Source organism: Ranitomeya variabilis, chromosome 4 (assembly GCF_051348905.1).
Source record: "Ranitomeya variabilis isolate aRanVar5 chromosome 4, aRanVar5.hap1, whole genome shotgun sequence".
Lineage (NCBI taxonomy): Eukaryota > Metazoa > Chordata > Amphibia > Anura > Dendrobatidae > Ranitomeya > Ranitomeya variabilis.
The window spans coordinates 242411294-242438052 of record NC_135235.1 but is presented as its reverse complement, the minus strand read 5'-3'; the positions used below and the strand labels follow the sequence as shown (position 1 = coordinate 242438052).

Genomic DNA, 26759 nt, shown 5'->3' with positions numbered 1-26759 from the left:
CAGGTTTCTCATACTCGGGTGGCTGATATATGCCTGATCCAAGCTAAACTGCATGAAATTGACATGCCGCATCCCAGAGCCCTTAAGGAGCTTGGCTCAGTTAATGCTGCTCCCCTGTACATAATCTATAGACACTCCAGTGATTGGTGCCGAGCAACAGGCACAAAGGTACAGAGCTACTGCCGTGCCCAGTACCACACCGGCTCCAGCTCTATCGCAGGTAGTTATAGGCCAGTAAGCCTAACATCCACGGTGTGGACCAACGTCCAAAGTGCTTTTAAGGGATTATGTGCAGGAGCATGTAGTAGAAAATGACAGAAGTGATCGCCAGCAAGGACTCACTATGGACCGAAGTTGTCAAACCAACCTGATGAGTATATATGAAAAAGTGAGTGGAAGCATGGGCTCAAGGGAGTTGTGAATATGCAGTATATACAGAGCGTGTGACTGCAGACGAGCTATAGATATATAGTATATACAGAGCGTGTGACTACAGAGAGGAGCTGTGGATATATAGTATATAAAGAGTGTGACTACAGAGGAGCTGTGGATATATAGTATATACAGAGTCTGACTACAGAGACGAGCTGTGGATATATAGTATATACAGAGCGTGTGACTGCAGAGAGGAGCTGTGGATATATAGTATATACAGAGCATGTGACTACAGAAAGGAGCTGTGGATATATAGTATATACAGAGCGTGTGACTACAGAGAGGAGCTGTGGATATATAGTATATACAGAGCGTGTGACTGCAGAGAGGAGCTGTGGATATATAGTATATACAGAGCGTGTGACTACAGAGAGGAGCTGTGGATATATAGAGTGACTACAGAGGGGAGCTGTGGATATATAGTATATACAGAGCGTGTGACTACAGAGAGGAGCTGTGGATATATATTATATAAAGAGTGTGACTACAGAGAGGAGCTGTGGATATATAGTATATGCAGAGCGTGTGACTACAGAGAGGAGCTGTGGATATATAGAGTGACTACAGAGAGGAGCTGTGGATATATAGTATATACAGAGCGTGTGACTACAGAGAGGAGCTGTGGATATATATTATATAAAGAGTGTGACTACAGAAAGGAGCTGTGGATATATAGTATATGCAGAGCGTGTGACTACAGAGAGGAGCTGTGGATATCTATATATAATTGTCTAAGGGGTACTTTCGTCTTTCTGTCGGCAACTTCCGTCACGGATATTCATTCGCTGATTGGTCTCGCCAGCTGCCTGTCATGGCTGCCGCAACCAATCAGCGACGGGCACAGTCCGATTAGTCCCTCCCTACTCCACTGCAGTCAGTGCTCGGCGCCCGCTCCATACTCCCCGCAGTCACGGCTCACACAGGGTTAATGCCAACGGTAACGGACCGCGTTATGCCGCGGGTAACTCACTCCGTTACCGCCGCTATTAACCCTGTGTCACCAAGTTTTTACTATTGAGGCTGCCTATGCAGCCTCAATAGTAAAAACATCTAATGTTAAAAATAATTTAAAAAAATAACAAATCATTATATACTCACCTTCCGCCGACGCTCCGGTGACCGGTCCATGCAAGTGGCAGGTTCCGGTGCTAAGGTGACCGCGACGTCATCGCAGGCCCTGCGCGAGAAGGACCTGGCGTGATGTCACGGTCATGTGACCGCGATGCCATCACACCCTCGGACCGGAAGCTGCCGCCTGAAAAGAACACAGGCGACAGAACTACAAGGGGCCCCTCGGAAGGTGAGTATATGTTTATTTTTTAACCTGTGACATACGTGGCTGGACAATATACTAAGTGGTTGGGCAATATACTACGTGGCTCTGTGCTGTATACTACGTCACTGTGCAATATACTACGTGGCTCTGTGCTGTATACTACGTCACTGGGCAATATACTACGTGGCTGGGCAATATACTACGTGGCTGGGCAATATACTACGTCACTGGGCAATATACTACGTGGCTCTGTGCTGTATACTACGTCGCTGTGCAGTATACTACGTGGCTCTGTGCTGTATACTACGTGGCTCGGCAATATACTACGTGGCTCTGTGCTGTATACTACGTGGCTATGCAATATACTACGTCACTGGGCAATATACTACGTGGACATGCATATTCTAGAATACCTGATGCGTTAGAATCGGGCCACCATCTAGTATAGTATATACAGAGCATGTGACTACAGAGAGGAGCTGTGGATATATAGTATATACAGATCGTGTGACTGCAGAGGAGCTGTGGATATATAGTATATACAGAGTGTGTGACTACAGAGAGGAGCTGTGGATATATAGTATATACAGTGTGTGTAACTACAAATAGGAACTGTGGATATATAGTATATAAAGAGTGTGACTACAGAGAGGAGCTGTGGATATATAGTATATACTGAGCGTGTGACTACAGAGAGGAGCTGTGGATATATAGTATATGCTGAGCGTGTGACTACAGAGGAGCTGTGGATATATAGTATATGCAGAGTGTGACTACAGAGGGGAGCTGTGGATATATAGTATATACAGAGTGTGACTACAGAGAGGAGCTGTGGATATATATAGTATATACGGAGTGTGTGACTACTGAGGAGCTGTGGATATATAGTATATACAGAGTGACTACAGAGATTAGCTGTGGATATATAGTATATACAGAGTCTGACTACAGAGAGGAGCTGTGAATATGTAGTATATACGGAGCGTGTGACTACAGAAAGGAGCTGTGGATATATAGTATATACAGAGTGTGTGACTACAGAGGAGCTGTGGATATATAGTATATACAGAGTCTGACTACAGAGACGAGCTGTGGATATATAGTATATACAGAGCGTGTGACTACAGAGAGGAGCTGTGGATATATAGTATATACAGAGCGTGTGACTACAGAGGAGCTGTGGATATATAGTATATGCAGAGCATGTGACTACAGAGAGGAGTTGTGGATATATAGAGTGACTACAGAGGGGAGCTGTGGATATATAGTATATACAGAGCGTGTGACTACAGAGAGGAGCTGTGGATATATAGTATATACAGAGCGTGTGACTACAGAGGAGCTGTGGATATATAGTATATACAGAGCGTGTGACTACAGAGGAGCTGTGGATATATAGTATATACAGAGTCTGACTACAGAGATGAGCTGTGGATATATAGTATATACAGAGCGTGTGACTACAGAGAGGAGCTGTGGATATATAGTATATACAGAGCATGTGACTACAGAGAGGAGCTGTGGATATATAGTATATACAGATCGTATGACTGCAGAGAGGAGCTGTGAATATATAGTATATACAGAGTGTGTAACTACAAATAGGAGCTGTGGATATATAGTATATAAAGAGTGACTACAGAGAGGAGCTGTGGATATATAGTATATACAGAGCGTGTGACTACAGAAAGGAGCTGTGGATATATATAGTATATACGGAGTGTGTGACTGCAGAGGAGCTGTGGATATATAGTATATACAGAGTGACTACAGAGAGGAGCTGTGGATATATAGTATATACAGAGCGTGTGACTATAGAGGATCTGTGGAAATATAGTATATACAGAGTGTGACTACAGAGACGAGCTGTGAATATATAGCATATACAGAGCATCTGACTACAGTGAAGAGCTATGGATATATAGCATATACAAAACGTGTGACTACAGAGGAGCTGTGGCTATATAGTATATACAGAGCGTGTGACTACAGAGGGGAGCTGTTGATATATAGTATATACAGAGTGTGTGACTACAGAGGAGCTGTGGATATATTTTATATACAGAGTCTGACTACAGAGACGAGCTGTGGCTATATAGCATATACAGAGCGTGTAACTACAGAGAGGAGCTGTGGATATATGGTATATACAGAGCGTGTGACTACAGAGAGGAGCTGTGGATATATAGTATATGCAGCGTGTGTGGCTACAGAGAGGAGCTGTGGATATATAGAGTGACTACAGAGGGGAGCTGTGGATATATAGTATATACAGAGCGTGTGACTACAGAGAGGAGCTGTGGATATATAGTATATACAGAGTCTGACTACAGAGATGAGCTGTGGATATATAGTATATACAGAGCGTGTGACTACAGAGAGGAGCTATGGATATATAGAGTGACTACAGAGGGGAGCTGTGGATATATAGTATATACAGAGCATGTGACTACAGAGAGGAGCTGTGAATATATAGTATATACAGAGTGTGTGACTACAAATAGGAGCTGTGGATATATAGTATATAAAGAGTGTGACTACAGAGAGGAGCTGTGGATATGTAGTATATGCAGAGCGTGTCACTACAGAGAGGAGCTGTGGATATATAGTATATACAGATCATGTGACTACAGAGAGGAGCTGTGGATATATAGTATATACAGAGCTTGTGACTACAGAGGAGCTGTGGATATATAGTATATACAGAGTGTGTGACTACAGAGGAGCTGTGGATATATATTATATACAGAGTCTGACTACAGAGACGAGCTGTGGATATATAGTATATACGGAGCGTGTGACTACAGAGAGGAGCTGTGGATATATATTATATACAGAGCGTGTGACTACAGAGGAGCTGTGGATATATAGTATATGCAGAGCGTGTGCCTACAGAGGGGAGCTGTGGATATATAGTATATACAGAGTGTGTGCCTACAGAGAGGAGCTGTGGATATATAGTATATGCAGAGCGTGTGACTACAGAGAGGAGCTGTGGATATATAGTATATACAGAGCGTGTGACTACAGAGAGGAGCTGTGGATATATAGTATATACAGAGCGTGTGACTACAGAGAGGAGCTGTGGATATATAGAGTGACTACAGAGGGGAACTGTGGATATATAGTGTATACAGAGCGTGTGACTACAGAGAGGAGTTGTGGATATATAGTATATACAGAGTCTGACTACAGAGACGAGCTGTGGATATATAGTATATACAGAGTCTGGCTACAGAGAGGAGCTGTGGATTTATAGTATATGCAGAGCGTGTGACTACAGAGAGGAGCTGTGGATATATAGTATATACAGAGTGTGACTTCAGAGGAGCTGTGGATATATAGTATATACAGAGTCTGACTACAGAGATGAGCTGTGGATATATAGTTTATACAGAGTGTGACTACAGAGCGGAGCTGTGGATATATAGTATGTACAGAGTGTGTGACTACAAATAGGAGCTGTGGATATATAGTCTATAAAGAGTGACTACAGAGAGGAGCTGTGGATATATAGTGTATACAGAGCGTGTGATTGCAGAGACGAGCTGTGGTTATATAGTATATACAGAGTCTGACTACAGAGAGGAGCTGTGGATATATAGTATATACAGAGCGTGTGACTACAGAGAGGAGCTGTGGATTTATAGTATATACAGAGCGTGTGACTACAGAGAGGAGCTGTGGATATATAGTATATACAGAGCGTGTGACCACAAATAGGAGCTGTGGATATATAGTATATAAAGAGTGTGACTACAGAGAGGAGCTGTGGATACATAGTATATACAGAGCGGATGACTACAGAGAGGAGCTGTGGATATATAGTATATGCAGAGCGTGTGCTTACAGAGGGGAGCTGTGGATATATAGTTTATACAGAGCGTGTGACTACAGAGGGGAGCTGTGGATATATAGTATATACTGAGCGTGTGACTACAGAGAGAAGCTGTGGATATATAGTATATACAGTGTGTGACTACAGAGAGGAGCTGTGGATATATAGTATATACAGAGCGTGTGACTATAGAGGAGCTGTGGATATCTATATATATATATCTATATCTATATATATATATATATATATAAACGCATCGTGATTACTCGCTTATCCCGCCCCCTGCACAGTAGTTCCGCCCCCCCACCACATCACCACACACAATCCCGCCCCCCACTCCATTACCACACACAATCCCGCCCCCCACTCCATTACCACACACAATCCCGCCTCCCCACCACATTACCACACACAATCCTGCCCCCCACCACATTACCACACACAATCCCGCCCCCCACCAGATTACCACACACAATCCGCACCACATCACCACACACAATCCCGCCCCCACCACATCACCACACATAATCCCCCCACCACATCACCACAGATAATCCCGCCCCCCACCACATCACCACACATAATCCCGCTCGCCCACCACATCACCAGATAATCCCGCTCGCCCACCACATCACCAGATAATCCCGCCCCCCACCACATTACCACACATAATCCCGCCCCCCACCCCATTACCACACATAATCCCGCCCCCACCACATTACCACACATAATCCCGCCCCCCACCACATCACCACACATAATCCCCCCAACACATCACCACACATAATCTCATGCCCCCACCCCATTACCACACATAATCCTTCCCCCCAACACATCACCACACATAATCCCTCCCTCAACCAATCACCACACATAATCCCGCCCCCCACCCTATTACTACACATAATCCCGCCCTCCACCACATTACCACAGATAATCCCGCCCCCCACCACATTACCACACATAATCCCGCCCCCCCACCACATCACCACACATAATCCCGCCCACCACCACACCACCAGATTATCCTGCCCCCACCACATTACCACACATAATCCCGCCCCCCACCACATTGCCACACATAATCCCACCCACCACCACATTACCACACATAATCCTGCCCCCCCCACCACATTACCACACATAATCCCGCCCCCACCACATCACCACTCATCATCCCGCCCCCCACCACATTACCACACATAATTCCACCCCCACATTACCACACGAGGCTCTGTCCCCACACATTACCACACGAGGCTCCGTCCCCACACATTACCACACGAGGATCCGCCCTCACACATTACCACACGAGTCTCCGTCCCCACACATTACCACACGAGGCTACGTCCTCACACATTACCACACGAGGCTCCGTCTTCACACACTACCACATGAGGCTCTGTCCTCACACATTACCACACGAGACTCCGTCCCCACACATTACCACACGAGGCTCCGTCCCCCCACATTACCACACGAGTCTCTGTCCCCACACATTACCACACGAGGCTCCGTCCTCACACATTACCACACGAGGCTCCGTCCTCACACACTACCACACGAGGCTCCGTCCCCCCACATTACCACACGAGTCTCCGTCCCCACACATTACCAGACGAGGCTCCGTCCTCACACACTACCACACGAGGCTCCGTCCCCACACATTACCACACGAGGCTCCGTCCCCACACATTACCACACGAGGCTCCGCCCCCACACATTACCACACGTTAATTTACCACCTACCTGCGTAAGCGCTATTGAATGTTGTCATTATTTACTTTAGTTTAATCACCAGCAGCGTTAATTAGATATCAATGAGCGTGCCGAGCGTTAGCTGGCTGGAAACACCTAATATAGTATATACAGAGTGTGACTACAGAGGAGCTGTGGACATATAGTATATACAGAGTGTGACTACAGAGGGGAGCTGTGGATATATAGTATATACACACACACAGAGTGTGACTACAGACAGGAGCTGTGGATATATAGTACATACGGAGCGTGTGACTACAGAGGAGCTGTGGATATATCTACTATATAATTGTCTAAGGGGTACTTCCGTCTGTCTGTCTGTCCCGGATATTCATTCGCTGATTCGTCTCGCCAGCTGCCTGTCATGGCTGCCGTGACCAATCAGCGACGGCCACAGTCCGATAAGTCCCTCCCTACTCCCCTGCAGTCAGTGCCCGGTGCCCGCTCCATACTCCCCGCAGTCACCGCTCACACAGGGTTAATGCCAGCGGTAACGGACCGCGTTGTGCCGCGGGTAACTCACTCCGTTACCGCCGCTATTAACCCTGTGTGACCAAGTTTGTACATTCAAGTAAAAACATCTAATGTTAAAAATAATAATAAAAAAAAAATCATTATATACTCACCTTCCGCCGCCTTTCCCGCTCCTCGCGACGCTCCGGTGACCGCGACGTCATCACAGGTCCTGCGCGAGAAGGACCTGCCATGACGTCACGGTCATGTGACCGCGACGTCGTCACACCCTGGGACCGGAAGCTGCCGCCTGCACTGCACACAGGCGACAGAACTACAAGGGGCCCTCGGAAGGTGAGTATGTTTATTTTTTATTTTTTAACCTGTGACATACGTGGCTGGGCAATATACTACGTGACTGGCCAATATACTACGTCGCTGTGCAATATAGTACTTGGCTCTGTGCTGTATACTACATCACTGGGCAATATACTACGTAACTGGGCAATATACTACGTGGCTGGGTAATATACTACGTGGCTGGGCAATATACTACGTGGGCTGTGCAATATACTACGTGGACATGCATATTCTAGAATACCCAATGCGTTAGAATCGGGCCACCATCTAGTATATATATAATTGTCTAAGGGTCACTTCCGTCTGTTTGTCTGTCTGTAACGGAAATCCCGCCTCGCTGATTGGTCGCAGCCGGTAGCGACCAATCAGCTACGGGCACAGTCCGGCCGCAAATTCGCCCCTCCCTACTCCCCTCTTGTCAGTGCCCCATAGCGTTTTAGCAGTCCGTTAACGCTGCCATTACCCCTGTAAGTGTGACCAACTTTTTACTATTGATGCTTCCTATGCAGCATCAATAGTAAAAAGATCTAATGTTAAAAATAAAAAAAATCATGATATTCTCAACTTCCGGCGCCTTTCCCGCTTCTCGCGACGTTCCGGTCCCAAGAATGCATTGCGGCTATGACCGGACATGACTTGGCGATCTCGCAAGATGATGACGTAGCGGTCTCGCGAGACAGCTACTTCATCACCTGTTATTGCCGCAATGCATTCTTGGGACCGGAGCGTTGCGAGGAGCATTGCTAAATGCCTGGGCTGGATCCGGGGGCCGCCGGAAGGTGAGTATATAACTATTTTTTATTTTAATTCTTCTTTTTTTAACAGGGATATGGTTCCCACATTCCTATATACTGCGTGGGCTGTGTTGTATACTGCGTGGGCTGTGTTGTATACTATGTGGCCTGTGTTATGTATTACGTGGGCTGTGTTATATACTACGTGGGCTGTGTTATATACTATGTGGGCTGTGCTATATACTACTATACATATTCTAGAATACCCGGGCCACCATCTAGTTTTGAATGAATCCCCAACAGTGTCACCAGCAAAGCACCCCCACAGCATCACACCTCCTCCTCCATGCTTCACGGTGGGAACCAGGCATGTAGAGTCCATCCGTTCACCTTTTCTGCATCGCACAAAGACACGGTGGTTGGAACCAAAGATCTCAAATTTGGACTCATCAGACCAAAGCACAGATTTCCACTGGTCTAATGTCCATTCCTTGTGTTCTTTAGCACAAACAAGTCTCTTCTGCTTGTTGCCTGTCCTTAGCAGTGGTTTCCTAGCAGCTATTTTACCATGAAGGCCTGCTGCACAAAGTCTCCTCCTAACAGTTGTTGTAGAGATGTGTCTGCTGCTAGAACTCTGCGTGGCATTGACCTGGTCTCCAATCTGAGCTGCTGTTAACCTGCGATTTCTGAGGCTGGTGACTTGGATAAGCTTATCCTCAGAAGCAGAGGTGACTCTTGGTCTTCCTTTCCTGGGGCGGTCCTCATGTGAGCCAGTTTCTTTGTAGCGCTTGATGGTTTTTGCCACTGCACTTGGGGACACTTTCAAAGTTTTCCCAATTTTTCGGACTGACTGACCTTCATTTCATAAAGTAATGATGGCCACTCGTTTTTCTGTACTTAGCTTTTTTCTTGCCATAATACAAATTCTAACAGTCTGTTCAGTAGGACTATCGGCTGTGCATCCACCAGACTTCTGAACAACACAACTGATGGTCCCAACACCATTTATAGTGCAAGAAATCCCACTTATTAAACCTGACAGGGCACACCTGTGAAGTGAAAACAATTCCCGGTGACTGCCTCTTGAAGCTCATCAAGAGAATGCCAAGAGTGTGCAAAGCAGTCATCAAAGCAATAGGTGGCTACTTTGAAGAACCTAGAATATAAGACATATTTTCAGTTGTTTCACACTTTTTTGTTAAGTATATAATTGCACATGTGTTAGTTCATAGTTTTGATGCCTTCAGTGTGAATTTACAATTTTCATAGTAATGAAAATACAGAAAAATCTTTAAATGAGAAGGTGTGTCCAAACTTTTGGTCTGTATTGTATATGCCTGCGCCCCCTCTTCTCCCTCCTCTGATCACTGCCTGCGCCCCCTCTTCTCCCTCCTCTGATCACTGCCTGCGCCCCCTCTTCTCCTTCCTCTGGTCGCTGCCTGCGCCCCCTCTTCTCCTTCCTCTGGTCGCTGCCTGCACCCCCTCTTCTTCTTCCTCTGGTCGCTGTTTGTGCCTCTTCTCCCTCCTCTGGTCGCTGCCTGCGCCCCCTCTTCTCCTCCTTCCTCTGGTCGCTGCCTGCGCCCCCTCTTCTCCTTCCTCTGGTCGCTGCCTGCGCCCCCTCTACTCCTTCCTCTGGTCGCTGTCTGTGCCTCTTCTCCCTCCTCTGGTCGCTGCCTGCGCCCCCTCTTCTCCTTTCTCTGGTCGCTGCCTGCGCCCTCTCTTCTCCCTCCTCTGGTCGCTGTCTGTGCCTCCTCTTCTTCCTCCTGGTTGCTGTCTGCACCCCCTCTTCTTCCTCCTGGTCGCTGCCTGCGCCCCTGTTCTCCTCCTCTGGTCGCTGCCTGCACCCCCTCTTCTCCCTCCTCTGGTCGCTGCCTGCACCCCCTCTTCTCCTTTTTCTGGTCACTATCTGCCCCCCCTCTTCGCCCTCCTCTGGTTGCTGCCTGCTCCCCGTCTTCTTCTCCCTCCTCTGGTCGCTGTCTGTGCCTCCTCTTCTCCCTCCTCTGGTTGCTGCCTGTGTCCCCTCTTCTCCTTCCTCTGGTCGCTGCCTGCTCCCCCTCTTCTTCCTCCTCTGGTTGCTGCCTGCGCCCCCTGTTCTTCTCTGGTCGCTTCCTGCGCCCCCTCTTCTCCATCCTTTTGTCGCTGCCTGCGCACCCCCGCAGTACCCTTAAGCTCATGCATCATGTGAGTGTTTGTGAGTGGCCAGTTTCAACATGGCGGCTGTGCTGCGCTCTCCTGATAGTGTGATGAAATGGTGCTGATTACGGAGGAGGGAGAACACTCTCAGAAGAGCGGTGCGGACACAATGCTGCATCAGACTTGGGGTCAAGGGTTAGAGTGGTCTGCATTTTAGTAACAGAGGCTGCGTAACGACCCCTGAGCTGGGGCTTACATGGACAGCGGGGGAGGGGAGTTGTGTGAGGTGGTGTTGATGGCCCCGGCTGCTCAGATCCACACTGTGACTGGCAGGAGCGAGTGCCCCTCTGAATCCATCTGCATGTAAACCCTCCGGAGCCGGCCATGTGATGTGGTAATGAGCATCCATTTCCACCGCTCGTGAACACGTTGGCTGCGGAGCCTCAGATTTACTAGACCGTTGCAGCCCAGCCGCCATGGTTTCCTGCAGACCTTAGGCATCTCTGATCGCTCACGTCAGCGGCAACTGTACAACTGTACCTTCTGGCGGTGCTGGGGTTAATGGTATATGTGATGGGCACATGCCACGCAGCGGACAGGGCGTCCCTCAGCAACGCGCCGCAGTGACGAGTATGCGACTGGTCCTGGATATCCTCCCGTTCCATCGCTGGACGCGGCCCCACTGCTACGTGGAGATTGGTGTAACGCCTGATGACTGCTCCCGCAGCGATGGCGCCATAATGCGGAGACATGTGGACAAGAGCGCAGTGATGGGAGTCAGCTCCCCTTCAGTCGCAGCCAAGTGGAGGCCGTAAGCGCACTGATAAACATTTAGTCTGCTACGGCTCCTGCGCATCATGTTTCCCGAGTCATGTTCTGGAAAGACTGAAGACCTGGGAGAACAGGTTATTGTTGTACCCTTTGCTTTTCCTCTCTGCCGGCTAATTGGGCCCCTGGTATGCTGCCGCTGTCTGCTGGCTGGTCGGGGCCCTCATAAGCTGCTTGCTGTCTGCTGGCTCGTTGGGTTTCTAAGAAGCTGCCCCTGGCCAGGTCCCTGGGACGCCGCCCGTCCCTCCTGGCTGGTTGTGGTCCTGGGACGCCACCCGTCCCTCCTGGCTGGTCGGGGCCCTGGGACGCCGCCCGTCCCTCCTGGCTGGTTGTGGTCCCGGGACTCCGCCTGTCCCTCCTGACTGGTCGGGGCCCTGGGACGCCGCCCGTCTCTCCTGGCTGGTTGTGGTCCTGGGACGCCGCCCGTCCCTCCTGGCTGGTCGGGGCCCTGGGATGCCGCCCGTCCCTCCTGGCTGGTCGGGGACCTGGGATGCCGCCCGTCCCTCCTGGCTGGTTGTGGTCCTGGGATGCCGCCCGTCCCTCCTGGCTGGTTGGGGCCCTGGGACGCTGTCCGTCCCTCCTGGCTGGTCGGGGCCCTGGGACGCCGCCCGTCCCTCCTGGCTGGTTGGGGCCCTGGGACAACGCCCGTCCCTCCTGGCTGGTCGGGGCCCTGGAACGCCACCCGTCTCTACTGACATGTTTGTGCTGAGCTCATAATGGCTCCATGTCGGTGACTGCAGAGTGAATGTGGCCTGTATGATGAGCCCGGCCCCCTGGGGCCGAGGCTGCCATGTTTTGTGAGTGAATATATGTCACACAAAACACCTTAGATAAATTACAAATAACTCACATTCCCATTCATATATATATATATATGTGAAGAAAATATATAGAGATTTTAAGTGAGTCACCCAGGTGCACTGTGTAACAATCGCTGTGGAGACCACAGCAAAGACCAGACTAAAGCCAAAACAATTCAGTAAGGGTCACAAGAACCAGATGAAATACCAAGACGTGGACATATTAGAATATACTTTTATTATTAAGCGTGACAATGGTTACAGAATATTAAAATTACATAAATCCACAAATATAAAATAAAATAACGACTTTTTAATTTAAAAGCTACAAAAAATTGCGCGGCACCAGGAAGGTTAGGATGAAAAATAATAATACCACTCCTAAGTCCAGCCCCTCTATAATAACAGGGTATCTTAGATTACGCTGTCCACACGTAATTAAATGTTTCTATGCCAAATCCAACTCAGTGGAAAACAGTATAAAAGTGCGCAAGTGCCATATCCAAATTAAAGTGACCAGTTATAAATATAAGTTGATTCAAATCAATACATAAAGTGACAAAGTGCAAAAGATTTAATATAAAAGGCACAAAAGTCTATCCAAAGAAAGTGCATAATTAAAGTGCCAGTGTATGCTGGAAATAGCCTTCTATAGGAAGAGAGGGGTTTCAGCGGTTATATAGTAGTATATACCTGTGGGGGCTGAGTCCTGGGCCTGCACCTCTCCCGACTCGCGTTTCGGATTTTGTTTTGTCCTTCGTCACGAAGGACAAAACAAAATCCGAAACGCGCGTCGGGAGAGGCGCAGGCCCAGGACTCAGCCCCCACAGGTATATACTACTATATAACCGCTGAAACCCCTCTCTTCCTATAGAAGGCTATTTCCAGCATACACTGGCACTTTAATTATGCACTTTCTTTGGATAGACTTTTGTGCCTTTTATATTAAATCTTTTGCACTTTGTCACTTTATGTATTGATTTGAATCAACTTATATTTATAACTGGTCACTTTAATTTGGATATGGCACTTGCGCACTTTTATACTGTTTTCCACTGAGTTGGATTTGGCATAGAAACATTTAATTACGTGTGGACAGCGTAATCTAAGATACCCTGTTATTATAGAGGGGCTGGACTTAGGAGTGGTATTATTATTTTTCATCCTAACCTTCCTGGTGCCGCGCAAATTTTTTGTAGCTTTTAAATTAAAAAGTCGTTATTTTATTTTATATTTGTGGATTTATGTAATTTTAATATTCTGTAACCATTGTCACGCTTAATAATAAAAGTATATTCTAATATGTCCACGTCTTGGTATTTCATCTGGTTCTTGTGACCCTTACTGAATTGTTTTGGCTTTAGTCATGTTTTGTGAGTGTAACATCCAAATTATCATTACTGCAAACGGAGAATCAAGGGCTGTGATTGGAGGGTGCTGTAGTTGAGGGGTCGCTGTAGTAAACAATGTCATAGTGGGGTGCTGTCGTGGTTTATAGGAAGGGTCTGCGCCGCTGTTATATAGGAGGGGTCTGCGCCACTGTTATATAGGAGGGGTTTGCGCCGCGGTTATATATGAGGGGTCTGCGCAGCTGTTATATAGGAGGGGTCTGCGCGGCTGTTATATATGAGGGGTCTGCGCAGCTGTTATATAGGAGGGGTCTGCGCGGCTGTTATATAGGAGGGGTCTGCGGTTATATAGGAGGAGTCTGCGCGGCGGTTATGTAGGAGGGGTCTGCGCGGAGTTATATAGAAGGGGTCTGCGCGGAGTTATATAGGAGAGGTCTGGGTAGTGGTTATATAGGAGGAGTCTGCGCTGCGGTTATATAGGAGGGGTCTGCATGGAGTTATATAGGAGGGGTCTGCGCGGAGTTATATAGAAGGGGTCTGCGCGGCGTTGTATAGGAGGGGTCTGCGGTTATATAGGAGGGGTCTGCGCGGAGTTATATAGAAGGGGTCTGCGTGGAGTTATATAGGAGAGGTCTGGGTAGTGGTTATATAGGAGGAGTCTGCGCTGCGGTTATATAGGAGGGGTCTGCGTGGAGTTATATAGGAGGGGTCTGCGCGGAGTTATATAGAAGGGGTCTGCGCGGCGTTGTATAGGAGGGGTCTGCGGTTATATAGGAGGGGTCTGCGCGGAGTTATATAGGAGGGGTCTGCGCGGAGTTATATAGGGGTTTGCGCGGCTGTTATATAGGAGGAGTCTGCGCGGCTGTTATATAGGAGGGGTCTGCGTGGCTGTTATATAGGAGGGGTCTGTGTGGAGTTATATAGGAGGGGTCTGCGTGGCGGTTATATAGGAGGGGTCTGCGGTTATATAGGAGGGGTCTGCGCTGCGGTTATATAGGAGGGGTCTGTGTGGAGTTATATAGGAGGGGTCTGCGTGGCTGTCATATAGGAGGGGTCTGCGCAGCGGTTATATAGGAGGGGTCTGCGTGGCTGTCATATAGGAGGGATCTGCTTGGCGGTTATATAGGAGGGGTCTGCGCGGAGTTATATAGGAGGGGTCTGCGTGGCTGTCATATAGGAGGGGTCTGCGCGGCGGTTATATGGGAGAGGTCTGGGTAGCGGTTATATAGGAGGGGTCTGCGCTTCGGTTATATAGGAGGGGTCTGCGCGGCTGTTATATAGGAGGGGTCTGCGCGGAGTTGTATAGGAGGGGTCTGCGCTGCGGTTATATAGGAGGGGTCTGCGCTGCGGTTATATAGGAGGGGTCTGCGCGGAGTTATATAGGAGGTGTCTGCTCGGCTGTTATATAGGAGGGGTCTGCGCGGAGTTATATAGGAGGGGTCTGCAGTTATATAGGAGGGGTCTGCCCGGCGGTTATGTAGGAGGGGTCTGCGCGAAGTTATATAGGAGGGGTCTGCGCTGCGGTTATATAGGAGGGGTCTGCGCTGCGGTTATATACGAGGGGTCTGCAGTTATATAGGAGGGGTCTGCGTGGCGGTTGTATAGGAGGGGTCTGCGCGGAGTTATATAGGAGGGGTCTGCGTGGCTGTCATATAGGAGGGGTCTGCGTGACGGTTATATAGGAGGGGTCTGCTCGGCGGTTATATAGGAGGGGTCTGCGCGGAGTTATATAGGAGGGTTCTGCGTGGCTGTCATATAGGAGGGGTCTGCGCGGCGGTTATATAGGAGAGGTCTGGGTAGCGGTTATGTTGTGAAATTGGATTTTGGGCTCCCCCGGTGGCCACTGGTGGAATTGAACTGGTGTGCATCATCCTCTCTGTTCACCTGTTTCCATCAGGATGTGGGAGTCGCTATTTAGCCTTGCTCCTCTGTCACTTCCATGCCGGTCAACATTGTAATCAGAAGCCTTTCTGTGCATGTTCCTGCTGCTAGACAACTCCCAGCTAAGTTGGACTTAGTCCTTGTTTGTTTTTGCATTTTGTTCCAGTTCACAGCTGTAGTTTCGTTTCTGTGTCTGGAAAGCTCTTGTGATCTGAAATTGCCACTCTGATGTTATGAGTTAATACTAGAGTCTTAAAGTAATTTCAGGATGGTATTTTGATAGGGTTTTCAGCTGACCATGAAAGTGCCCTTTCTGTCTTCCTGCTATCTAGTAAGCGGACCTCAATTTTGCTAAACCTATTTTCATACTACGTTTGTCATTTCATCTAAAATCACCGCCAATATTTGTGGGGGCCTCTGTCTGCCTTTCGGGGAAATTTCTCTAGAGGTGAGCCAGGACTATATTTTCCTCTGCCAGGATTAGTTAGTCCTCCGGCCGGCGCTGGGCGTCTAGGGATAAAACGCAGGCTACGCTACCCGGCTACTGTTAGTTGTGCGGCAGGTTTAGTTCATGGTCAGTTTAGTTTCCATCCTTCCAAGAGCTAGTTCGTATGTTTGCTGGGCTATGTTCTCTTGCCATTGAGAACCATAACACGGTTATATAGGAGGGGTCTGCGCTGCGGTTATATAGGAGGGGTCTGCGCGGCGGTTATATAGGAGGGGTCTGCGCGGAGTTATATACACTGTGTTCCAAATTATTATGCAAATAATATTTCCTCATATTTTCTCTAAATTACCTATCTGAATTGCAGTCATTGTTATTTTCCAGTTATCTACTATTCTAGTATAATTGCAATGTTTTGGAACAAACTGCCTATGAAAACAGTATCTTTTTTTTAAAAAAAATAAACACTCAAAATGCATGTTCCAAATTATTATGCACATCAGAGTTTTCTACATTTTTTTTTTTTTATTTTGAACAAAAAAATGGTCAATTGTGAAGTTATAAGCATTATCAGCTTATTACAAAATGAAATCAAACAGTTTTCAAGTGAAAACTTTATTCTAGGTGATGTTACATTTGCACATAGGACCCCTTGTTCGAAAGAAGCTTCTGAACTCTCTCGTCCATTGAATTTGTCAGTTTTTGGATGGTTTCTGCTTCAATTGTTTTGCATGTGGACAGAATACCCTCCCAGAGCTGTTGCTTAGATGTGAACTGCCTCCCGCCATCAGGGTATGTGCACACGTCAGGATTTCTTGCAGAAATTTCCTGAAGAAAAACGGAAATTATCTGCAAGAAATCCGCATATTTTTTTTTTGCGTTTTTTTTCCCGTTTTTTTTTCCGCGTTTTTCTTAGCATTTTGCAAGCGAAATTAGCTTGCAGAATGCTAAAGTTTTCCAAGCGATCTGTAGCATCGCTTTGAAAACTGACTGACAGGTTGGTCACACTTGTCAAACATAGTGTTTGACAAGTGTGACCAACTTTTTACTATAGATGCTGCCTATGCAGCATCAATAGTAAAAGATAGAATGTTTAAAAATAATAAAAAAAATGGTTATACTAACCTGTAGACAGCCGATCTCCTCAGCGGCGTCCGTTCCTATAGATCAGTGATTTTCAACCTTTTTTGAGCCGCGGCACACTTTTTATACTTAAAAAATCCCGAGGCACACCACCAACCAAAATGGCACAAAATGGTGCGTCCAGGTTTGAGATGAAAGTCTGCAGTCATTCTATGTGACTGCAGGCTTCTGAATTCTCACAGCGCAAGCACTGCACACTTTCAGGATTCTCCCTTGCCGGTGGCCAGAGTGGACGGTCATGACAGCACAAGTATGTGATTTGGATACTTCTGGTCACATTCTAACTAGACGTGTCCGGCCTCAGTCAATTCATTTTCATTGAATGAGGCCACACATGTCTAGTCAGCACGTGACCGCATGTATGTAAATCACCAACATCAGAGAATTATGATAGCAGTGTGCACTGTGAGAATTCAGAAGTCTGCAGTCACATAGTATGACTGCAGACTCATCACAACCTTGGACATCCCCTTTAATGTTCCTAACAAATAAAAATGAGAATTAGTATCACAAAAAAAACACATTTACATCCATGTACCTGATAGATGACGTTGTTTGTGGAGTCGCCTCTTTCTTTTCATCTTCACCTTGTCCAGATGCCATGATGACTCTTCTCATCCACCGGCAGAGCTCGTTTCTGCAGACTTCCATCTTCTCCTGTCTTCTGCAGCACATCCCGACACAACACCCTTAAAGATAGCAGTGTTATTATAATGCTCCGGAATAACAATATCTGCCCTAGGCTGAGCCTCTGAGTAAATAATTGCCCCTCACTTTATTCCCAGCACATAATATGACCCTCACTGTCCCTCTTATGGTACATGCCATCCACACTACCCTCTCTCTCTTTTCCATACTTCACACTGCCTTCTCATACGGTGTCCCTCATAGAGAGCCCAGTCTCTCTACTGTGCCCCTTCATTACACTCCTCCTACTTGGCATACTGTCTCCTCCTGGCTGTTACCCTCACACTACTCAGTATCTATTATGTGTCCACTCACACTTTCATCCCCCCATACTGTCTGCACACATTTGTAATAGCCTCCTCCTGTACATCCCCCCCCCTGCTAACATACCCCTTTGCTCTCTCCATATTTCCTCCTCACACATTCCCCCCTCACACATTCCCCCGACTCCCCATACTGTCCTCACACATCCCATCACCGTTGCTCCCAGTACTGTCAGCACACATTTTTCCCCTCGCTACTGTGTCCACCCCCATCTCCCCACTCACCCCCACAGAATATATCCACTGCCCTTCCGATAGAATAAATTCATCCCCTTCCACAGAATAAATGCACCCTGCCCCATACATGCTAAATAAATTCCAGCCCCCCCCACGTACACACTGAATAAATCCCCCACACACACTGAATAAATCCCCCCACACACTGAATAAATCCCCCCACACACTGAATAAATCCCCCCCCCACACTGAATAAATCCCCCCCCCACACTGAATAAATCCCCCCACACTTAATAAATCCCCCCACATACTCCCCATAAACCCACCCCACGCTGAATCTTCGGTGTCTTCAGCTCCACAGCACAGGAGCACTTACCACCAAGTCTCTTCTTTCTCCTGCGCGCCGGATAGTGACGTCAGCAGCGTGATCACATGACTTGATCACGCTGCTGGCGTCGCTCTGACCCGGCAGTCAGAGCCTCAATTGTACTCGCAGCTGGTAGATGTCTGCGAGTACAATTGATCTCCGGGAGCCGGCGCGCTGCAGCTTCTCTGTGCCGGCTGTCAGCTTGACAGTCGGCACAGAGAACAGCTGACTCCCGTTCCCCGCGGCACACCCGACCATGTGTCGCGGCACACTAGTGTGCCGCGGCACACTGGTTGAAAAACACTGCTATAGATGATGTGTGTGCAGGACCTTCGATGACGTCACGTGAGCGGTCACATGACCGGTCTCACGACCAATCACAAGACCGTGATATCATCGCAGGTCCTTCACCACACCATCTATAGGAACGGAAGCGACAGCATGCACCGCTGAGAGGTGGGAAGACTTCGGGGGCCATCGAAGGTGAGTATATCACTATTTTTTATTTTAATTTTTATTTTTACCAATTATATGGTGCCCAGTCCGTGGAGGAGAGTCTCCTCTCCTCCACCCTGGGTACCAACCGCACATGATCTGCTTACTTCCCTCATGGTGTGCACAGCCACATGCGGAAAGTAAGCAGATCAATGCATTCCTAGGTGTGCGGAGTCCCCGCAATTCCGCAAATTTAATGAACATGTTGCTTTTTTTTCCGCGATGCGATTTTTTTCGAGGAAAAAAATGCAACATTTGCACAAGAAATGCGGAATACACTGTAAATAATAGGAGGCATATGTAAGCGTTTTTTTCGCATTTTTTTCGCATTTTTATCACGTTTTTATAGCGAAAAAAACGCAAAAAAATACTGAACATGTGCACATGGCCTCATAGACACTCCTTTTGATGATGCTCCAGAGGTTCTCAATGGGGTTGAGGTCCGGGGAAGATGGTGGCCACACCATAAGTTTGTCCTTTTTTATGCCCATAGCAGCCAGAGATGCAGATGTGTTTTTTGCAGCATGAGACGGTGCATTATCATGCATGAAAATGATCTTGCTGCGGAAAGCACGGTTCTTCCTCTTGAACCATGGCAGGAAGTGTTGTTTTAGAAACTCCACATAGATTATGGAGTTCATCTTTACCCCTTCAGGGATCATAAAGGGGCCGACAATCTCTCTCCCCATGATTCCAGCCCAAAACATTACTCCACCTCCTCCATGTTGGCGCCTTAGCCGTGTTTTCATGGGGTGTCCATCAACCAGCCATCCTCCACTCCATCCATCTGGACCATCGAGCGTTGCACGGCACTCATCGGTGAACAAAACAGTTTGGAAGTCAGTCTTCATGTATTGTTTGGCCCACTGGAGCCGTTTCTGCTTGTTGCAGTGGATAGAGGTGGTCGACAGGATGGCTTACGCACAGCTGCAAACCTCTGAAGGACCCTGCATCTTGTTGTTCTGGGGACGTTGGAGGCACCAGCAGCTTCAAAAACTTGTCTGCTGCTATGACAAGGCATTTTTGCAGCTGCTCTTTTAACCTTACGCAATTGCCTGTTGGAAAGAGTCCTCAATTTTTCCTTATCAGCACGCACACGTGTGTGCTGGGAATCAGCTACATACTTCTTGATTGTACGATGATCACGATGAAGTGTCTTGGCAATGTTGATTGTAGTCATGCCTTGACCTAAATACTCCACAATTTGTTGCTTCTCAGCAGCCGACACATCCTTTTTCTTTCCCATTTTGGCAAAAAATGTAGGCAGCTAAATAATGTGGAACAGCCTTCTTAAGTAGTCTTGCCTTTATTTGGACACACCTGCCAAACTAATTTGCACATGTATCTGCAATTGCTTTCAGTGATATAAAGAGCCCTGACACACATCACCATCAATGAGTTTAAATGACAAACAAAAAAATTCTAACCTTATCACTCCTAAACTCTTTGTGCATAATAATTTGGAACACAGTGTAGGAGGTGTCTGCGCGGAGTTATATAGGAGGGGTCTACGGTTATATAGGAGGGGTCTGCTCAGCTGTTATATAGGAGGGGTCTGCGCGGAGTTATATAGGAGGGGTCTGCTCGGCTGTTATATAGGAGGGGTCTGCGCGGAGTTATATAGGAGGGGTCTGCGCTGCGGTTATATAGGAGGGGTCTGCGCTGCGGTTATATAGGAGGGGTCTGCGCTGCGGTTATATAGGAGGGGTCTGCGCTGCGGTTATATAGGAGGGGTCTGCGCTGCTGTTATATAGGAGGGGTCTGCGCTGCTGTTATATAGCAGGGGTCTGCGCTGCGGTTATATAGGAGGGGTCTGCGTGGAGATATATAGGAGGGGTCTGCGTGGAGTTATATAGGAGGGGTCTGCGCTGCAGTTATATAGGAGGGGTCTGCGCTGCGGTTATATAGGAGGGGTCTGCGCGGAATTATATAGGAGGAGTCTTTTTTAGTGGTTATATAGGAGGGGTCTGCGCTGCGGTTATATAGGAGGGGTCTGCTCGGTTGTTATATAGGAGGGGTCTGCGTGGCGTTTATATAGGCGTGGGTCACTTGGTGAGGGTGGTCCGCCTCTGCTCCGTGATCATGTGACCTCGCCCTCTCATTGATTTTTTTCTTCTGTGTCTTTCAGAAACGTTAATGGATTCCACGACGGCGACGGCGGAGCTGGGCTGGACCGTGCACCCATTATCGGGGGTGAGTGGGGCGATCAGCGTCCTGGACAGGCAGCGCACGGTGTGACACCAGAGGCTTTGTTCACAGGCAGCAGTTTCTTTTGCTCTGCTGGCTGTAAAAACGCTGCGTTCACAATGCAGTTACTGCAGAGCTTCTCTGGGGGAAAAAGAAAAAGCGAAAATGCTGCATGTGAACAAAGCCTAAAAGTGTCGTAAGAGTTACAAGGTGGAGACCGGCCTCCGCCTAGAACTCATGGCTACCGGCGACATTGGGGGGCTCTGGTTATTGGGGGAAGTAGCGGGGCTCTGGTTATTGGGGCAGTAGCTGGGCTCTGGTTATTGGGGGCAGTAGCGGGGCTCTGGTTATTGGGGCAGTAGCGGGGCTCTGGTTATTGGGGCAGTAGCGGGGCTTTGGTTATTTGGGGGCAGTAGCGGGGCTCTGGTTATTGGGGGCAGTAGCGGGGCTCTGGTTATTAGGGGCAGTAGCTGGGCTTTGGTTATTGAGGGGCAGTAGCGGGGCTCTGGTGTTTCTACGCCTGTGACTGCTCCTCGTCTGCTGTGGCTGGGTCTGGTGTTTCTGCGCCTGTGACTGCTCCTCGTCTGCTGTGGCTGGGTCTGGTGTTTCTGCGCCTGTGACTGCTCCTCGTCCGCTGTGGCCGGGTTTGGGGTTTCTGCGCCTGTGACTGCTCCTCGTCCGCTGTGGCTGGGTTTGGTGTTTCTGTGCCTGTGACTGCTCCTCGTCCCCTGTGGCCGGATCTGTTTTTTTCTGTGCCTGTGACTGCTCCTCGTCCGCTGTGGTTAGGTAAGGTGTTTTTGCGCCTGTGACTGCTCCTCGTCCGCTGTGGCCGGGTTTGGTGTTTCTGTGCCTGTGACTGCTCCTTGTCCGCTGTGGCCGGATTTGGTGTTTCTGCACCTGTGACTGCTCCTCGTCCCCTGTGGCCGGATCTCTTTTCTGTGCCTGTGACTGCTCCTCTTCCGCTGTGGTTAGGTCCGGTGTTTTGCGCCTGTGACTGCTCCTCGTCCGCTGTGGCAGGGTTTGGTGTTTCTGTGCCTGTTACTGCTCCTCGTTCGATGTTTCTGTGCCCTGTGACTACTCCTCGTCCACTGTGGTTAGGTCTGGTGTTTCTGAGCCTGTGACTGCTCCTCGTCCGCTATGGTTAGGTCTGGTGTTTCTGAGCCCTGTGACTGCTCCTCGTCTCCTGTGGTTAGGTCTGGTGTTTCTGTGCCCCGTGTCTACTCCTCGTCCGCTGTGTCCGGATCTGGTGTTTCTGTGCCTGTGACTGCTCCTCATCCGGTGTGGTTAGGTCTGGTGTTTCTGCGCATGTGACTGCTTCTCAAACGCTGTGGCCGGGTCTGGTGTTTCTGTGCCTGTGACTGCTCCTCGTCCGCTGTGGCTGGGTCTGGTGTTTCTGCGCCTGTGACTGCTCCTCGTCTGCTGTGGCCGGGCCTGGTGTTTCTGTGCCTGTGACTGCTCCTCGTCTGCTGTGGCTGGGTCTGGTGTTTCTGCGCCTGTGACTGCTCCTCGTCTGCTGTGGCTGGGTCTGGTGTTTCTGAGCCCTGTGACTGCTCCTCGTCTGCTGTGGTTAGGTCGGGTGTTTCTGTGCCCCGTGTCTACTCCTCGTCCGCTGTGTCCGGATCTGGTGTTTCTGTGCCTGTGACTGCTCCTCGTCCGGTGTGGTTAGGTCTGGTGTTTCTGCGCATGTGACTGCTTCTCAAACGCTGTGGCCGGGTCTGGTGTTTCTGTGCCTGTGACTGCTCCTCGTCCGCTGTGGCTGGGTCTGGTGTTTCTGCGCCTGTGACTGCTCCTCGTCTGCTGTGGCCGGGCCTGGTGTTTCTGTGCCTGTGACTGCTCCTCGTCTGCTGTGGCTGGGTCTGGTGTTTCTGCGCCTGTGACTGCTCCTCGTCTGCTGTGGCTGGGTCTGGTGTTTCTGCGCCTGTGACTGCTCCTCGTCTGCTGTGGCTGGGTCTGGTGTTTCTGCGCCTGTGACTGTTCCTCGTCCGCTGTGGCCGGGTTTGGTGTTTCTGCGCCTGTGACTGCTCCTCGTCCCCTGTGACCGGATCTGTTTTTTTCTGTGCCTGTGACTGCTCTTCGTCCGCTGTGGTTAGGTCTGGTGTTTCTGCTCCTGTGACTGCTCCTCGACAGCTGTGGCCGGGTCTGGTGTTTCTGTGACTGTTATTTGGGGGCAGTAGCGGGGCTCTGGTTATTAGGGGCAGTAGCTGGGCTTTGGTTATTGAGGGGCAGTAGTGGGGCTCTGGTTATTGGGGCAGTAGCGGGGCTCTGGTTATTGGGGCAGTAGGGGGCTTTGGTTATTGGGGCAGTAGCGGGACTCTGGTTATTGGGGGGCAGTAGCAGGGCTCTGGTTATTAGGGGCAGTAGCTGGGCTCTGGTTATTGGGGGCAGTAGCGGGGCTCTGGTTATTGGGGCAGTAGCGGGGCTCTGGTTATTGGGGCAGTAGCGGGGCTCTGGTTATTGGGGGCAGTAGCGGGGCTCTGGTTATTGGGGGCAGCAGCGGGGCTCTGGTTATTGGGGGCAGTAGCCGGGCTCTGGTTATTGGGGGCAGTAGCCGGGCTCTGGTTATTGGGGGCAGTAGCGGGGCTCTGGTTATTGGGGGCAGTAGCGGGGCTCTGGTTATTGGGGGCAGTAGCGGGACTCTGGTTAATGGGGGCAGAAGCCAGGCTCTGGTTATTGGGGCAGTAGCGGGGCTCTGGTTATTGGGGGTGGTAGCGGGGCTCTGGTTATTGGGGAGGGGGGCTCAGTCTCCCTTCCGCCTGATCTCCTTGCCTGGTTTTGCGGTCCTGTCTCCTCTCGCCCACCCCCAGAGCGGAGCTGAGGAGGCTGGGGGTTATTGTTCTCGTCTCCAGCGCTTGGCATGTTAATTAGAGGAGCAGGATAAAGGCCGAGGGTCCTAATTAGCACAGGGGGCACCTGCCTGGTGCGAGTACTCTGGGATTAGTCAGGCCGCCATGCTTCCTGGTGACAGTCGCACAATGCGGCCGCGCTCCCTTCCCCCTCTGGTCTCTTCTGCTTATTTGGTAGCGATACTTGCAATGGAGGCAGGTTGTCATGGCAACCAAGTAACAGCACAAAGTGGGGGGGATGTTACCAGAGACCACCAGAGACACTAGTCCTTTTTTTAACCCTTCCATTTTGCAACTCATTTTCGCTTTTGTCTCCTGCTTTTCTTGTCCTTTCCTGCGGTCGTGTGAACGCAGGTGTTTCGTGGGACGGTTTCTACTTCTGAATGACATCGTTCACATTGCCATATAATTTACTGCAAAACGTGCAACGAAATGGCAAAAAAATCCTAATTTCCGCCATTGTTTCTGAGCTTTGTGTTGTCAGCGTATGATCTGCTGTTGTGACCTGGAGCCGACAGTATCCCAGTCGGGGCGATTTATGCCGTGTCTGGTGTTTCTGCGCCCTGTGACTGCTCCTCGTCCACTTTTGCCAGAGCGGGTGTTTGTAAGCCCTGTAACTGCTCCTCGTCCGCTGTGATCGGGTCTGGTGTTTCTGTGCCTGTGACTACTCCTCTTCCACTTTGGCCGGGTCTGGTGTTTCTGTGCCTGTGACTGCTCCTCGTCCGCTGTGGTCGGTCTGGTGTTTCTGTGCCTGTGACTGCTCCTCGTCCGCTGTAGTTAGGTCTGGTGTTTCTGTGCCTGTGGCTGCTCCTCGTCCGCTGTGGTCGGGTCTGGTGTTTCTGTGCCTGTGACTACTCCTCTTCCACTTTAGCCGGGTCTGGTGTTTCTGTGCCTGTGACTGCTCCTCGTCTGCTGTGGCCGGGTCTGGTGTTTCTCCGCCTGTGACTGCTCCTTGTCCGCTGTGGCCGGGTCTGGTGTTTCTGGGCCTGTGACTGCTCCTCGTCCGCTGTGGCTTGGTCTGGTGTTTCTGGGCCTGTGACTGCTCCTCATCCGTCCGCTGTGGTTAGGTCTGGTGTTTCTGTGCCTGTGACTGCTCCTCGTCCGCTGTGGCCGGGTCTGGTGTTTCTGTGCCTGTGACTGCTCCTCGTCCGCTGTGGCTGGGTCTGGTGTTTCTGCGCCTGTGACCACTCCTCTTCCACTTTGGCCAGGGCAGGTTTTTGCAAGCCATGTGACTGCTCCTCGTCCGCTGTGGCCGGGTCTGGTGTTTCTGCGCCTGTGACTGCTCCTCGTCTGCTGTGGCTGGGTCTGGTGTTTCTGCGCCTGTGACTGCTCCTCGTCCCCTGTGGCCGGATCTGTTTTTTTCTGTGCCTGTGACTGCTCCTCGTCCGCTGTGGTTAGGTCCGGTGTTTTGCGCCTGTGACTGCTCCTCGTCCGCTGTGGCCCGGTTTGGTGTTTCTGTGCCTGTGACTGCTCCTTGTCCGCTGTGGCCGGATTTGGTGTTTCTGCACCTGTGACTGCTCCTCGTCCCCTGTGGCCGGATCTCTTTTTTCTGTGCCTGTGACTGCTCCTCTTCCACTGTGGTTAGGTCCGGTGTTTTGCGCCTGTGACTGCTTTTCGTCCGCTGTGGCAGGGTTTGGTGTTTCTGTACCTGTGACTGCTCCTCGTTCGATGTTTCTGCGCCATGTGACTGCTCCTCATCCGCTGTGGTTAGGTCCGGTGTTTCTGCGCCCTGTGACTGCTCCTCGTCCGCTGTGGTTAGGTCGAGTGTTTCTGTGCCTGTGACTACTCCTCGTCCGCTGTGGTTAGGTCGGGTGTTTTTGGGCCTGTGACTACTCCTCGTCCGCTGTGGTTAGGTCTGGTGTTTCTGGGCCTGTGACTACTCCTCGTCCACTGTGGTTAGGTCTGGTGTTTCTGTTCCTGTGACTACTCCTCATCCGCTATGGTTAGGTCTGGTATTTCTGCGCCCTGTGACTGCTCCTCGTCTGCTGTGGATAGGTCGGGTGTTTCTGTGCCCTGTGTCTGCTCCTCTTCCGCTCTGGCAGCGTCTGGTGTTTCTGTGCCTGTGACTGCTCCTCGTCCGCTATGGTTAGGTCTGGTGTTTCTGTGGCCTGTGTCTATTCCTATTGTTTAGACTTTTAACAACCAACCTTTTGTAGAAAATAGAAGCTTAGATACACAGGAGAGGATCACATTCTTTCTGCTAAGCCAGTGTATCTGCTCTGTGGCGGGTGACTGGTACGAAGA

At 49.6% G+C, this 26759-nt stretch overlaps 1 protein-coding gene across 6 annotated transcripts in view; it reads left to right on the top strand.

The window, feature by feature from the left end:
• EPHB2 (EPH receptor B2) overlaps positions 1–26759 on the top strand; it is a 122243-nt gene that overhangs the window by 10107 nt on the left and 85377 nt on the right. For 5 of the 6 annotated variants that reach the window (XR_013214687.1, XM_077260504.1, XM_077260506.1 and 2 more), the window contains exon 2: positions 21614–21678. The exons of the other annotated variant lie outside the window; for it this stretch is intronic. Coding sequence is in view for 4 of the 5 variants with exons in the window: in XM_077260504.1 (XP_077116619.1) it covers positions 21614–21678 (65 nt within the window). In the remaining variant the exon portion in view is untranslated. The remainder of the gene's footprint in view (positions 1–21613; positions 21679–26759) is intronic. 6 annotated transcript variants of the gene reach the window in all.